General features: G+C 33.5%; 1 protein-coding gene across 6 annotated transcripts in view; it reads left to right on the top strand.

Moving 5' to 3' along the window:
* Positions 1 to 17,280, top strand: part of ACTN2 (actinin alpha 2) — an 83,669-nt gene that overhangs the window by 32,160 nt on the left and 34,229 nt on the right. For 4 of the 6 annotated variants that reach the window (XM_074262485.1, XM_074262486.1, XM_074262487.1 and 1 more), the window contains exons 2-5: positions 9,367 to 9,481; positions 11,647 to 11,766; positions 12,798 to 12,884; positions 16,541 to 16,628. In XM_074262485.1, the coding sequence (XP_074118586.1) occupies positions 9,367 to 9,481; positions 11,647 to 11,766; positions 12,798 to 12,884; positions 16,541 to 16,628 (410 nt within the window). Of the gene's footprint in view, positions 1 to 9,319; positions 9,482 to 11,646; positions 11,767 to 12,797; positions 12,885 to 16,540; positions 16,629 to 17,280 lie in introns of all 6 variants that reach the window. The other 2 variants (XM_074262488.1, XM_074262489.1) reach the window with 1 other exon arrangement.

Genomic DNA, 17,280 nt, shown 5'->3' on the forward strand with positions numbered 1-17,280 from the left:
TTGTATTTGCAAAGAGTTTTTCTGTAGTTGCTTTTGATTAGTCATGCTTTACAAAAGCTCTATGTAGTTAGTTAGCTTAACAAGCCATCCTACAGATGAGAGGGAGACAAAAGCCAGAAGAAAATTGACGTGGCTTACCCAGATCATACAATCATTTGGTAGACAGAACCAGTCTTAAAACTGATGGACTGAAATTTCATAATGCTGAGCTGAGCTATTTCTTATTCTGAATTATCTATCAGAATTTTAAAGACTGGGATTTGTGGGCGAAAAACAGAAGTGGATAACTACCATGGTTTTTTCATTATGTAAAGTTATGAGAATTTCAATGCACTAAATAGCCTTTTAAGATATCTTGGTAATAGGTTTAATCTTTTCCAGAAAGAACTTGCCATAGTATATACAATATATACTTCTAAATAATCATGATTTCTTACAAATGCTGATTTGTAGAATCATAGATTGTTAGTTCTAGAGAAAATCCTTAAAGATTTTCTTGTTTAAACTTTGTCATTTTACAGATGAAGAAACTGAGGACAAGGGAAGTAAAGTAAATTGCAAAAGGTTACACAATGAAGTGGTTGATTGAGCCGGGAAGAAAACAGTTTCTTGACTCCATTCTTAGCATGTCATGCTTCCTTATTATAATACCATCTTTCTTTGTTTCCACTTGTGAGTCTTCCTTTTTAGGATCATAGGAGGAGCAGTAGCTAAGCCTTCTAGGATAGTTGCTAATTTTTTTTTTCCAAATCAGATTATTCCTAAAATCCAAAAAATGGGATTTACAGTTTTTAATAATCTTTATGGAATTGCAACATTGTATTTAAAGCAATGTACTAGATGATGCTTAGATAGAACTCCAGCAGAAACATCATCTTTTTCTAACTCTTTGAAATTTGAATCAGAGATTATTGACCACAATAGAATTGTAGATGCATAATTTGACAAGTTTATTATTTATATTTTAGTAGTATAGTGTTCTTTTCCTGGGAACTATCAGTAAAATTCTGAAAGGTAACATACAAACTTTTAAGCCAAAGCACTCCAAAGACTGCAGTCAACCAGTATCTTTACTATTGATATCAGTCACATGGACCTGGAGAAATTTAGCCCTTCCAAAGGATTAGTCCACCTGTTCTTTATAGGGCAGAGTCTCCTTTCATTGTTAAGGTGGCAATCCCATTTATTTCAGCACCCACACACCCCCTTAGTGTTTTTTAAATTCTGCATCCTTCTGAAAGACCCTTACAATAGTTGGGGTTTTTTTTTTAAGGAACTAGTAAGATCATTTACAGAAATCTTAGCAAATTAGGATTTGCAAAATGAAAAAGTTGAAAAAAGAAATTATAATTTTTATAATAGCAACTTAACAGAAAATAATGTTTTTGGCAAATTTATTTGATGGAACTCCAAAAACCATTGGTATGGGTATTGTTGGATAGTATGTCTATTTTTCTTTGTATTCATTTTTTTTCATTTAAACAAATTTTTATTAAGTACCCACTCTGTTCAGAGCAGTTATCTTGTGAAGTGAAGAGGTAGCAACCCTTAACATTATTTTAGAATTAGAAGAACCACTAGATATGAAGGAGAAACAGATAAAATTGGAGTTGTAAACTCGTCTGTTAACACCATTAGTTTCTTTTCCCACTTTGCTGCTACATTTTATCTTTTGTATTAACTATTACTTTACAAAGATCAATTATTGTAAATCCTATCAAGTAGGAAGGTGGAAAATAACAGCATATCCTAGAATACTGAATAAGTAATGATGGACTTCCTGGCGGCTTTACCTGTTAGAGGTATAGTAGGAAGTCATTAGCTTGAAACCTTTGAAAAAAAAAGTAAAAACAAGCACAAAGAAATATCTAGTCTGTTAGAGTTTTTGCCCCTTTATGTGATTTGGTTTTTAAAACAGCAAATAAATAAGTTGCTGCTCTGCTCTTATGATTAAGAACAGGGGGCTGAGATATAAAAGCTTGGGTCTTTTTTATACCATTGCTTTCTTATGGAAGACTTCTCTTAATTGAAGTTCATCTTTTGTAAAATAGGGAAAGCATTTTTTTTTGCTACCATATATTTACCATATATTTTACCATATATTATTTTTATAGGAAACTTATTTTTTGTCAATTATGGTTTCAAAATCAAGTAGCTTTTGGAAAGATAAAAAAGAAGGACAGTGATAGTTATTGGGCTCTAATTTCTTTTTCTGGAATGAAGAGGAGACAAGGTTCCCTTCAGCTTATTCATATGAAACTAATTCTTCAAGTTTCCAGAGTATCACTATTTTTGTCTCTATTTTACCCCATATCACTTACTGGACTGTTTTCATTTCACTATTATACCTGAGCCATCAAAAGTACAAAAGAATAAAGACAATCTAGATTGTCATTATAAAATCACCATTTTTTTTTTGGTATGTGAATATTTAGTAATATGTGTCACACTCTGTATAGATCAGAGAATCAAGTTGTCCTTTCTAGTAGTTGAACAGCTGACTTAAATAAAGAGATAGTAATGCTCATCTTTATTTTTGTAGAATAATTTAAAAACAACTTCTTGAATGAAGTAGTGAACAAATGAGTGAAAAAATATCTAGCAAGTACTTGCTAATGCTAGGCACTGTGCCAAGTGCGTGGAGATACAAATAAAAACAAGATAGTTATTATGTTCAAATTGTTTACAGTTTAGTAGGACCAGATAGCAAAAATAGGGCAGTGGTGATCAGGAAGTCAGAATGATCGTTGGAGTTATAGGCAATCAATTGGCATAGCCTTGTCTAGATTAATATTGTTGATCTGATCATTATACTCCTGTCAGGAATTGGAAAGGAGGATGAGGACTTAGGGTATACCTAAATGTTATGGGAGCAGGAGCCATCTACCAGTGGCTGCTGGGGATCCAATTCAGACCAGCAGAATGGATCCTTCCTGTGAGAGGATGATAACAATATAAGAAAACTGAGAGGCAGTTGCATTCTCTGACCTCTTCCCTCTTACCTCCAATTTATTTCATTTCCAATCCACAGGCAACATCTGTATCAGTAAAGGCTGATTTGCAATTCCTTCAAGGTTGTTATGATTCACAGCTGTTGGGGCTTTTGGAGAACCCTTCACATTTAGGCATGGTCCTTAGCACCTAAAAGCTTTAGGACATGATGAATCTTCACCAATCAGGGCCCAGATTAAAATTTTTGAAAAGTTTTTGAATTCTTCAAAGAGTTTACATCTTCCTGATGTGAAAGAAAAGCCCAGTTTCAAGGCAATGATAAAGGAATACAAACTTTGGTAATATTTACTAAGCTGGAGTAACTTAACTTTAAGGAACTGGATAACAGACTATGTCTATGATTGAAGGACAGGCTAAGCATGGAGTACAGTGAGGTTCTCAGTAAATTCTTATTGTATTACATCAAATTAACCCACCAGATGATCTCATATAACAGGTACAGAATAAATTCCTATTGCATTATATCAAGTTAACTATCAGATGATCTTTTCCTTTCTCTCCTTTTCTCTTTAATGTATATTCATTTTGCTATTGCCATCTCAATGTTGAATGTTTGTCATAAAATAGTTACTTGGCTATTTACCAAAAATAAATTGATAAGTAAATAAATATGACATTGTATATTTATATTCTTTTTTTAATAAAGCAATCTCAATCCTATTAATTTTAAAATGTGGGTCATTGGATAGACATGCAATGGTAAGAATAAATAATTTCTAACAGGCCGAGAGATTTCATTGCTAGTTGCTTTAGGACCATACATTTATGATTGTAATAGACTTTGGATTTTATAGAAATATATGATTTTAAAGAGAGGATGAAAAAATGTTTAGAATATTTAGATTTTGTTTTCTGAAAAATTAAAATAGTACTTTTTCAGTAGGATTAAACCACATGTTTCCCAGCAAATATTCCTTTGCTTGAGAATGTTTTCCTTTTTTTTTCTTTATCCTTTCCCTTCTTTCTTTTTTTTTCTCTTTCAAATCCATGTGCCAATTTTTGAAATCTTTGAGAGTAATTTATCTATATAACAAGGTATTTTCAATGAGTGTATTAGTAGGGAGCAAAATCAGTCTTTTCTAAAATTTAACAATGGATCCCATCTTTGTTATTTTTACAATTGATTAAATGTAAATGAATATGTTACATTAGACTAATGGTTTGTTCATTACAAATAAGCATTTGATTCAGCAGAAAAAAAAAATCACCTTTTAAGTCCTTTTGAGGTAAGGTGTCTGCCATCCATAGATCAAAATCTTTCAATATCCCTTGAAAGATATAATTCTAAAAATAGCCCCCATTTAAAGATCCGTTGATTTTATATATATCACGTGAGGCACAAACATAGGAAGATGTATATTCAACAAAGTTATTTTTCCACATGAAGGAGATTTCCACATGTTAAGGAGGAAGTCTCTCTTAATGGTAAGAGCAATCACATCAGAAGTATCAAACTCTTAAGTCCTCACTTGACCTTCAAAAGTCTTTGAGGGGACCCTAAATCAGACTAAAATGTAATTGGGAATTGATTTACAAAATAAATAAAAACATAATACAACAGATAATTTTAGTTTCTTGTTTTATAACTCAACTATGTGTTCGGATGGGATGCCTTTGTATTTCAGTTTGATGACACTGGTCTAGATACTGCTGTTTATGACTGACATTGTATAAAATGCATAAAGTCAAAAGACTTCTAGAAGAGATTTGTAATCTCTCAAAGGAGTCTTGTCCATCTAAATAAGAAAGAGCAAGTGAATGAAAACTATCTACTGTCCAGATTTTAACATGCATTTGAGCTTGTCCCGCAGTAAGTATATCTGGGATAGATGATTGAGATAAACAGTGAACTCTGGATCTAACGTTGAAAAGAAGGAAAATATAAAGAAGTAAAGAAGGAAGATCTAGATATTTTCTAAAATCACAAAAATGCAAAATCCCCCTTCCCAAGCTTCTCATGAAAACAAAAACCCAATTTTTAAATATTAACATTTTACTGGTCTCACCTTATAGAAGAGAGTTATGCATCTACTTCCTCTGAAAAATAAAGATGAATATGAGATACTAGATCAGTACCATATGAGGACAATGGAGAGACACAATGTGGGTGTGAGCAGGGTGCAACACATAACCAATAAGGAACTCTGAACCAACAGAAAAAGAATAACAGAAATAAAGGGCATCATCAAGGAATTGTTGGTTTGTTGCTGACCTTTGTTCTTGAAGAGGATCAAAATGACATCATTATGTTAGAGTCAAGTTATAATGTGTCTAATCATTACCAATGGCTAATCAGACCAAATGCTCTGCCAAGGTGGGGCACATATAGTCCATCTGCACATTTGGGGTGGATTTTTTATGGCAGGAAGAGAAGATGATCTGGTCATATGATAAGAACAAAGGAGAGAAGATGATCTGGCCATATAAGAACAAAGGATAACAGGTGGACAGTCAGAGTACTCCATTGGTGTCCTCTTAATGTTAGAGAAATTTGGGAAAGCCTCCAGGATGTTGGGTGGAGCTCATTTGGTTAACTTTTAAGAGAACATGGACAAATGTCATATAATATGGTGGCTAAACATATCTTCCAAACTGTATCATTGAGGGAAACTCATAAATGATGACTGTTACTCCCTTAAGTAGACTCTGTTGTGTTCTGTTTGACTAGAAAGACCAAAACTAGATTCCAGATGACTTTAAGACGCCCCAAAACAAAGAAGTTTAATAGAAACATTGGTCCAGTAGACCAAATCATGACTTTTGTCAAGCTACCAAGTTCTTTATCTTATCCATGTCTCCCAATTTTATTTATTTAGCAGGGAATCACAGATTATAAACAAATTCTTTTAAACAGTAGTAGGAATAGTGGTCTAGGAATATACTCTTACAACTTTTAAATAGTGGTAGGATTATATAGGAATAGTCTTTCTATCCTAGACTGAGTCAATTCATTTTATTTCCAAAAAATGAAAACTAAGCCTTATGATATCACATAATCTTTTTCCCCCAAGTTCATTTTGCAGTACAGAGGTAGTAAAGTTCTTTCTCATGTTTATGTTTTATTAGTTGTTAGTTTCTCAAAGTTATGTTGGCACATGAGGGTTCTAATTAAAAATATTTAAACTTCATTAGGCTTAATTTAGCTAATTAAGTTTAATCTTCCCGGATATTATCAATTAAGTAACAAATGATTACCTTGATTATAAGATCTAGCTATAGTCACTCTGGGAATCAGTACACTAACATTATTTTCAGTGGATTTCAGTAATGTTTCCAGTACTATTTATTTTCAAGGTTATAGTAAAAGATTTACATGGCTAAGTGTGTATGCATAGGTCATCACTTGTCAGTAAAACTGAATGAGCAAAAAATAGATGCTTATTAAACTACATACTTCCCTCCCCATTTTAATCCATTTTTTCCTTAGAAGATCTAGGCAATATCATTTATGTGAATGTCATTAACTAGAGTATTTAATTCTTAACTATAGCAAACAGCTTGCAAACTTTCTCCTTTAGCTGACTTTCATAGAGTTAAATAACCATGAACTCCAAAGGACTGCTAATATCCAGAAATTAATGGTCTATTGGCCAGGGTTTGGAAATTCCTTTATTTTATGGGGCTATTTGAAAAAATTTGTTTTAACAAGATTCACTTCTATCTTGTTATATTTTACTTGGAAATAATATATTTCTTCAGAGTTTCATTGCCTTGTCCATTCTTTACACTATTATATTATTTACTTTTTTTCATTTAATGTGCTAGGTTAGCACTTTGTTCTTGAGACCAGCAGCTGCTGTGAGACTAGAGGGAGTTTGTATTCTCAGTCAACAGCTGCCTGCTGTGTTTCTAATCCTGTTTTGGCAGGAAATAGTTCATAAGTGAAAACCAAGTTAAAAAGAAGCTTGAAAAATAAAATAACTTTGGATGTCACCTAATGATATATAGAGTGATATATAGTTTTCTGAAGATTTCTCCTTTAGTACTTTTGTATCGTTGATCCTTTCTGTATAGCTTTATACTCTGTCTAGCTCTTGTCCATATCCTTCCATACATCTTCCATCCACAGTGCTGAAAGCCTTCATATAGTCCTTTTGACATTGCATGGGTATCAATGTGGTATTCAGGCTGCCTATCAATTATTCCTCCCTCTTACAATTTACTGACCAACATTCTTTTCTGGATATGCAGCACTTTGCTGACATGCTTGCCATTTTATGTCATGTTTCTTAAGCAGTTCTTGATTGTTGTGATGTTGCAGCCTGCTTATTCACGTTATCTGCAGAAATTTCAAATCAATATAAAAATATATTTTGCAGGTGGTCAAATAACTTATGATAATCATAATAGCTTCTTTGTAGGAAGTCAGGGAAGAAGGGAACAAACATTAACTGTCTAATATGTGCCAGTCACTGTTCAAGTACTTTACAAATGTTGTTGTTGTTTGTTCTTTCTTAAAGACAACCATGACATCACAGTCTCATAACAACCGTGGGAAGTAGGTACAATCATCACATTCATTTTGCACATGAGGAAACTTATATAGGCAGAAGTAAAATGACTTGGCCCAAGGTCATATCCCTCAATGGATATCTGAGGCTGAACTTGAACTCTGATTTTTCTGATTCCAGGTCCTGCATTCTATACAGTGCACCACTTGGTTAGCAATCCCAGATACTTCTTAGAATATCCAATTAATCTGAGATCTACAAAGAGCATACACAAAATGTTCTTTTTTTTCTTGCTCTCTAAAGCAGAGAATGATGTGAATTATTTTATCTTCATTTCAATATACAGATAGGATGTAATTTATGAACTAAGGGGTTTGAGAAATTCATTGTAAGTTGGTAGTTTGGTTTCAGACTGTTTTTTCTTATAGAAGGTTTTATACATAGTATTTGGTTCCCAGGCCAGTGCATAAAGAACTATTGAGTTCTAATCACTAAATATGACAATTGTTCATATGAACAAAATATACTCTTGAGTTTTTCCTTCTGGTGCCATAGTAAATTTCCCTTCTATCTCTTATCCCAAAATCTGGGAAGAGGAATTTTTCGTGTTTCATTGAAATTGTCAAGCTAATAAAAATTCCAGATAAAGTATGCTTAGATGTACCTAATGAATAATATAAAAATTTGCCTAAGAGGAGAAATCTAATCCCAATTAGGGAACAAAAGCATTTTATTTGTGGCATACATAGTAAGTTTAATCATTTTAGGAGACCATAGTAATTCTCCCTCTTTAATACATTCCAGTACTCCCTATTTTCTCAAGAGTAAAATGCAAAGTATTTTGTTTTGCATTAAAACTCTTCTTAATCTGGTCCTTTCTTACTTTTCTAATTTTTTTTCACTTTACCCCCCTCCTTTAACTGGCCTGTTTTCTGTTTCTCTCATTTGACTCTCTATTTCCCACGTCTGTGCCTTTTGCATTGGCTGTCCTCCATACTTGGAATGCTTTCCCTCCTCACTTCTGTCCGCTGGCATTTCTGTTTTTGTCAAGACTTAGCTCAAATCCTTCTTCCCTTTCTTGCTATCTCTCTCAGATTATTTTCCATATACTCTGTAAAAGAGTAAGAAATTACCCTTTAAGTGTTGTTTCCCCATTAGAATGTAAACTCCCCAAGGACTAAGACAAGTGTCTACCATTCCATACTATCTGCTTGGCACATAGTAAAGGATTAAAAATGTTTGTTGACTGATGAAATTATAAGAAATATTTAGGACTGGAAGAAAGTTTAAAATCTTTGTCATTAAGAACTATAGTTTAATTGATGAGGTAGAACTATAAGTAATATAGTTACAATATATAACATAGTTACAAAATTGAGCATTTATTAAGTACCCACTGGATGTGGACCATTGTGCTAGACCTAGATTTGATTGTAAATTTATAAGACCTTTGCCTGGTCTTATGTGGCTTAGAATCTACGTGAGGAATATAAAGTAGAAACATAATATAAAATAAGATGGGACAAATATTTTTCAAAGACACAAAGTACTTGTGAGATTAAAGGCAGAAAAAGTCATTACGTAACTGTAAGGCTGACAATTTGAGACAATATGATTAAGCCAATGGTTCTAGTTTTTTAAAGTTCAAGCAGTAAGTAGTTCTGGGTATTTCATCAGATGAACAAATCTTGCTAAATACTTGCCTCAAGTCTTCAATGTTTCCTGGTTTTTCTTTTTCTTTTATTTTTTTCATTTTCATTTCATTTTTCATTTTTTTCCTTTAGAAGGCTGGACAGGATCCAAAATCCTCTTTTTCACTGCTCAATATATGTGCTTGGTTGATTATCTTTCAAAAGGAAATTTTCTGATTGCTGTTTTGACAAATGTTTCTTTTACCTTCCAGACATTTACTGCCTGGTGTAATTCTCATCTAAGAAAAGCTGGTACCCAGATTGAGAACATTGAGGAAGATTTCAGGAATGGCCTTAAACTCATGCTTCTTTTGGAAGTTATTTCAGGTTGGTGATAAAGTTTTCATAATTATAGCCTAATGCATCTGTTTTTTATATACTTAGTAACTTCAGTGGAAAGAGCTCTGGATATATCTTCTTGAGGGTCAAAAAATTCTGGCTTTGCTTTATCTGTAACATTTAACAACTCTATAATTGCAGAAATCATATAACTTTAGTGATCTTCGGTTTCCTTATTTGTAAAATATAGAAATATTATTTGTACTACCTGCCTTAGAGGATTGTTTTGAAGAAAATACTTTATGGACCATATATAGTTGAATTAGTTTTTCTGTCTGTTCCAGGATGGATGAGTGTTTTCCTTTGAAAGATGTTCAAACTTTGTAATTGCAATATTAGAAATTACTCTTTGGAAAAATTATTGTCTTCCTGAAAACTAGCTAAATCTTACTGTAAATTCATTTTTAAATTTTCTCTTTTCAAAATATTATTTAGATCCTCCACTTTGAAAACCAAGAAGAAATGATATCATATTCCCATAACCTATCCTTGCTGCTTTCTTGTCCCCCTGTTCTTCAAAATTCTAGAATTTATGTACCTAGAATTCACATACTTTTTTTTGAAGAAAAGGCATTATATTGAATAATTAGGATGGAAAATAACAATAAAATATATCTGTCATAAATTTGGAATATTACTTTCTCATACAGTAGGAATAATAAACATGCTTAGGAAACATGAATGGAGAGCCACATTATTAAGAAGTACATTATATTTTTTGTAAATTTTTTAAAATTTCAGTAATATTTTATTTTTCCAGTCTCATATAAAGATAGTTTTCAACATTTTTGTAAGATTTGAGTTCCATATTTTTTTCTCTCTCTTACCTCCCCAAGACAGCAAGCAATCTGATAGAGGTTATACATACATAATTCTTTTAACAAATTTCCACATTAGTTATATTGTGAAAGGAAAATCAGAACAAAAAGGAAAAATCATGAGAAAGGAAAATCAAATAAACAAAAAAGGTGAAAATGGTATACTTCAGTCCTCACTAAGTCTTCATAGTTATCTCTCTAGATGTGGATGGCATTTTCCATCCCCAACTCTATTGGAATTGTGTTGGTTCAGTGCTGAGAAGAGCCAAGTTTATTATAGTTGATCATTACATAATCTTGTGGTTACTGTGTACATTGTTAATAAGTACATTACTAAGAAGAACATGTGTGGAGAAGTACATTATTAGGAAGTACATGAAGAGGCATACATATTGGGAATATATGTACAGGGTATTCAATAGAATGGTTTTTACATAGGGAAGATATGTGTCTGGAGGACATATATGGAGGGGCAAATATATAGGAACACATAAGACCTAGTCACATTTGTGGAAAGTTACTGATTCTTTTTCAATATGCTAGTTCCAAGGAAAAATAGTTCTCACTCTACACTTAAGGCCCTAGTTTAGGAATTATGTTTGTGTTTTATAGATAAAATTTCTTACAGAACCCAAATTAAAATATTAAAGTATTTTGCTCAATGTTGAATGAGTGAGCATAAGCTACACTGAGTCTTCTTTTGCCTTATAATTTATATATCTGACTTTGTCCATATACTGACTACTGAGGTTACTGGAATAAATCTCAGTTCCTAATAGTCAAGTCTGGGAGCTGAATTTAGGCTTTTTTTGGCTTTGCAAATGGGCTAGCTAGCAATTTAAAATGAGTCAGTTACACAGCCCTATTTCTCTCAACTTACCTGTAAGAACCTCAGTATTAAACTTTATTTCAAACCAAAATCCAGGAAAAGCTTTCAAAAGCATTCATGTTTATAGTACTTTACTTTATCTTGAAATCCATTTTATTCAAAAGTGACTGATTGATTGGCTTTCTGGGATTAAAACAGCTGACTTCAGGTTAAAAGTTATGTTCTCCCCCTGGTTTGGTTCAGTGAACCTAAACAAATTGGTTCTAATGATTCTGGTTATTAGAATTTTGCCAATAAGATTTTCTTTAAGAAAGCCTGTATCAGGTTTTGTAAGATGAATGTTGAAGACTATCTTTGCATACATTTTGAAAATTAAAAGCTGTTATTTAAAAAAAATGATAGAAAGCTTGTATCTTGAATTTTTTCATCCTTGGTTTATTACCTGGTATAATCAATCATCTATATGTGTATTTTTATTTTTTTATTTTATTTTTTTTTACCCACAGGTGAAAGGTTATCCAAACCTGACCGAGGAAAAATGCGTTTCCACAAAATTGCCAATGTCAATAAGGCCCTGGATTACATAGCCAGTAAGGGCGTGAAACTGGTATCCATTGGTGCTGAAGGTAAGTGAAGCACAAAAGTGAGGGGAAAATAAGAGAGGAATGAAAGGGTTTAAAAAGCATAAAACTCTATGCAAATGTAAAATAGCATCACAGTAGGAGCAGCTGGTGGGACAATAAATAGAGTGAGTATCGGCTTAGAACCAGGAGGTCTACCTGAGTTCAAATCCAGCTTTAGATAGTAGCTATGTTACCCTGGGCATGTAATTTAATTTCTATGTGCCTCAATTTCTTTAATTGTAAAATGAGAATAATGTCTCACATGCATGCCTTGAAAGATTGTTGTGAGAATTTTATGAGATGCACTTAGAACACTACTTAATACATAATAGGTACTATTTAGTACTTTCTTCTTTTTCTTTCTTTATTCTTTTCCCCTTATTAATAGTTATGCACATAAATTAACAGAAACTGAGAATGCCTTTCACTGTTGATCATTGAGTCCTGTGGCCAATTAAAGCCTAGTAGAATCTAGTAGCTGAACACCACTGCAAACTTAGACTTTGAGAGTAAGGATTGTGTCTCACATCCCAGAATACCTATCATAGTACCTTGAAGATGCTCAATAAATCTTTTCCTAATAAATTTGTAGAAGTTGAAAAATTAATTGGTTTATTTATTTATTTGTTTGTTTATTTATTTTTTCCTGAGGCTGGGGTTAAGTGACTTGCCCAGGGTGACACAGCTAGGCAGTGTTAAGTGAGTAGATTTGAACTCAGGTCCTCCTGAATTCAAGACTGGTGCTCCATCCACTGCGCCACCTAGCTGCCCCTGGTTTATTTATTTTTTGCAAGATTTGTGTTTGTGAGTCAACTCTGAATTCAACCAGGAGCATAGGAATTTGGGCCCCACTACCCTTTGAAGACATTAGCATGAGGATTATAAGCATACTGATGGGCCTGTAGAAATTTAACAATTCTTTTCATTCATGGTATAATTGCAAGCATTATTGTTGAAGGAGTGCTATGGTAAATGTGTTCAGGTATTGTTTGTAGAGTTTGTTTTTAATGTTGTTATTTTTTTCTTGCCTATAGAAATTGTTGACGGCAATGTGAAAATGACCCTGGGTATGATCTGGACCATCATTCTTCGCTTTGCCATCCAGGATATTTCAGTGGAAGGTAATGTATACAGGAGTGTCCAGATCCTACCATGGAGGGCAGCCAGGGGTCTTATCATTACCGGGCTTCAGAGTACTACTGGACATGGCCAGCCGTGTTCTTAAGAGTTAGGAGCCAGAGGAACAGGAAAGAGAAGACAGATTTGTTGCCAATCAGTTATGTAATCAGGAACTCCTCTCTTGTCTCTCTGCCTGCTTCCTTTTTTTTTTTTTTTTTTAAATAACCTATAGCTCTCTCAGTGCCACCTATAACCCTAAAGAACTATAGTCAATTTAATGCTGGGGAGGGTCTCCTCAGATCTTTGTGCTTACTTCTGCGCATTCCTCACCAAAGTATTCTCATGCGTGACAGCAAACATTCTGAAGTCCTCAGCAACAGTCAAAGATCATAGTCTCAGTTTGATGGAAAACAGTCCCTGAATACATGCACAATGAAGTCTGTAAGTACCAATACCAGTCCTGCCTGTACCCATTCTTATTCAGTGCTGTTATCCATCAACCTGATAAGCTGACCTAGCAGTAACCCAGCTTGGTATTTTCTCATTTTCTTAGGCTCAGCCTTCAACAAGGTCCCTAATAGAGGAGATAATCCTGAATATGTCAAAATGTTTGTGGCAAGACTTTATTGAAAAATCAAGCTTTTTTCTGAATAGAATTTCAATTTTTCATTGTATCTCTCTCCCTAGCCATCACAGCTTCACAATAAGGACATTTTAAAGCTTTGAATCTCCAGTGAAGATGAAAATCACTAGTCTTTTACTCCCACTCCATTTATAAATATTTTGATCTATTCATTACTGCTAAGAGGTGTTAAGTTGATTTCTCTGAAATTAGGATTCCTAATTGGCCTGAAATCACCAACTGTCTAGCTAGCTATAGGTCTGTTGAAGGAGAGTCCTATTTATTCCACACCCATGACTTAACTTGATCTGCCTTCATTAATTTATACATTTTCAGCTTTTCGTTTTCATATTCCAGCAGTGTGATGGGATATTTTCTAGTGCTGGCCCTTTCTAGTTATTAATTATCAGATATTTATTGAATACCTTCAAGGCACTATGATAGGCATTTTGGGATATGGGACACAAGCCTTGTACTTAAATTGTTTACAATGGAGTTGGACCATTCTTCAAGATGTTGAAGACCTTTGCATAGATACCTCAGTCAGTCATTTAGCAAATATTTATTAAACACTTAATAAATGTTCTTGGAACTTGTGCTTGGAGAAAGGCAAAAACATGGGAATAACCCTTACCCTCAAGAAGCTTACATAGTAGTAAGGAGACAACATTAAACTATAGAGTAGGAGGAAGATAACCTCCTTCCTCATCTAGTGGCCGAGGAGACCATGAAGGCCTCTTGCAGAAGGTGCTACTTTAACTGAATCTTAAAAGAAATCAAGGAAGACAAGAGATGGGGGTAAGAAAGGCAAGCATTCCAGACATTAGGGGATAGCCAGTGCAAATGCATGGAGATGGTAGAGGTAATGTCATATGCAAAGGACAGCAAATAGGCTGGTATTATTGACCCAAATAGTAAATGGAAGGGAGTAAATAAAGTATGAAAAGATTAGAAAGGTAGGAAGAGACCAGGTTGTGAGGGGTTCTTTATATTTAATCTTGGAGGTAAAAGGTAGCTTCTGGAGTTTTTTAGAGCAGGGAGAGTGACATGGGTAGGCCTCAGCTTTAGTAAAATTATTTTAACAGTTTTGTGAAGGGCAATTTAGGGAGATAAGAAGGTTGAAACCTTTTTTTTTTTTTTTTATTAGAAGGCTATTCTAATTAAAATTCACCTATTTTTTAGAATTATAAGACTATTCCAATAATCCAGGCAAGAGTTATTAATGGACTGAACTATCATGGTATCTCTTTTAGTAGAGAGAAGAAACAGGAGCAAATGACAATATTTAGCCATGTGTGAGTAAGAGTGAAGAGTTGAGGAAGATGAAAAGGTTGTGAACTTGGGAGACTGAGAAGTTGGTAGTGCCTTTAATAGATATACTTGGGAAGGAGGACAGGTTTTGTGAGAAAGATGACTTCTCATTTGGATATATTGAGTTTGAGTTTCAGGTGCCCATAGAAAATCCAATTTCAAATGTTCAGTAGATAGTCTGAAATTAGGATGAGAATTAAGAAGAGAGACTAGGGCTGGATATATAGATTTGAAAATTATCAACGTAGATACAATAATTGAATCCATGGGAACTGATTAGATCATCAAGTAAAATAGTATAGAGAGAAAAGAGGAAAGACACAGGCTGCTATCTTATGGAAAACCCACAGTTAAATGAGGGGAAGAATCTGAAGATCCAGCAAAGGTAACTAAGAAGGAGTAATTAGACATGTAAGAGAACCAAAGGAAAATAGTATCATGAAAACCCAAAGAAGAAAATATCCAGTTGGAAGTGATCTACAGTATCAAATGATTCAGACAGGTTTAGTGATAATAAGAATTAAGAAAAGGCCATTACATTTGGCAATTGGGACATTACTGGTTATTTGGGAGAGTAGGTTCCACTGAAGGATGAAGTCAGAAGCTATATTGCTATGATTTTAGATGACCATGAAAGAAAGGAGATAGAGTTGCTGTGATTTTACCATTTAAATAAAATGATTTTTCACAAATATAATTTCCTAATGATACCTTTAAAAAAATAAACAAATTAGGCAGGGCAGTTAGATGGTGCAGTAGACAGAGCACCAGGCCTGGAGATTTGAGTTCAAATTGAGTCTCAAACACTTAACATTTATTAACAGTGTGACCCTAAGTAAGTCATTTAACTTTAACCCCAATTGTCTTGCTTAAATAACTCAATAAACAGATAAATAAATTAGGCCTCAATTACTTTGGGGGATATGATTTAATTCAACAGAATGATATTTTAAATTAATTACCTCTTATTGTTACCTCTTATTGTAAAAATTAGAGATAATTCTATCTCTTTATGAAGAAACTATTATATATGGTGTGGAGAGAATTATCCCTAATAGGTGTTGTTTTCTTTGTATATCATGAAGGCCACACTGTATACTGGAAAGAGTATTAGATGTAGAATCAGAGAATTCTGCCTTACCACTTATTACTAATTTGCCTGTGGGCATCAAATTTCTCATCTATAAATTAAGGGAGTTATATTCAATAATATCTGAGATGAGGTCCCTTCCAGAAATATATCTATGGTCTTGTGATCAGTGGTCTTATGGGGCAATGATGAACACATACTACAAAACTTAAAATTAATTATTCTTGGATTAGGTGTTGTAACTAATGTTCTCTAGCAGTTCTCTAATGTTAAAGTACATTCTGGTTTAACTTGTATTTCCTAGTAGTACAGGACTCTTCATGTTTATTTATTCACAGATTTGGGAAACCCTAGAAAGTTGCTAATTTCTCTAGAGCTAAAGTTCCTTATGTTTCCTTTGATGGACTGTCTGTTGTTGATCCTGAATTCCTTTTATATTATTCCTTTGTTGTACCATACTATTTATAGAAGAAAATGTGTCCTAAGTTCAAAGTTCTCATGATACTCATTTTTAAAAATGTTAGCAATGGTGTCAGCTTTGGTCATTAGCACTCCAGAGATCTTTGGGTGAATAGTGGTACTGGCTCAGTTTTGACTTTTTCCTTCTGTACCTTCTTTTCTTGTTTTCATTACAGAAACCTCTGCTAAAGAAGGTCTGCTTCTCTGGTGCCAAAGGAAAACTGCCCCTTATAGGAATGTAAATATTCAGAATTTCCATACTAGGTAAGAGATCAAGATTTTTAAAAATTGTATTAGAATCAGTGGGTGGTAGGGAGAAGAAATCTTTATTCATACTAGCATTTCTCCTCTTCTTTAGAGTGTCAAAAGTATTTTTTTATGAATACAGAATTTCTAATGTCCAGTTTTGCCTGGGAGCAAAATTTGCCTGCAAGAAAAACAAATCTCATCAAACAAGATTAATTTTTTAGGTATAGAAGTTGTGCTATGTCAGAATAATTCATCAAAATTTGCTATTAGCAGATGGACGAAAAGAAAGAAAGAAATCAATAGGATCTTGTTTGATAGGGCAAAAAGAATTGAGTGCCAACCTGAGCTTCTTCAAAATCTAATAACTTCTTTGCTAGGTTTCTATAGCTATTCAAGAATGCTGTGTCAACAATATAGGTCATTATTTAAACAAATATCTATTAAGCTGTCACTGTGCCAAGAACCCTAGATAATACGAAAGAATAAAAAGCCATGGATCCTACCGGTTTGATAGGCAACATTTTAGATACACAAAACAGTTATATAGTAATTCTGAAGGAATGTAGCATAGTATGGTATCTACTATTGGAAGAATGAAAAGGACAAAATGATAGTATCAGTTTTTGAATGCTTCTGAGAAAAAGTAAATATTGGGCTATCTTTTGAA

The sequence above is a fragment of the Sminthopsis crassicaudata genome, chromosome 4 (genome assembly GCF_048593235.1).
Source record: "Sminthopsis crassicaudata isolate SCR6 chromosome 4, ASM4859323v1, whole genome shotgun sequence".
Lineage (NCBI taxonomy): Eukaryota > Metazoa > Chordata > Mammalia > Dasyuromorphia > Dasyuridae > Sminthopsis > Sminthopsis crassicaudata.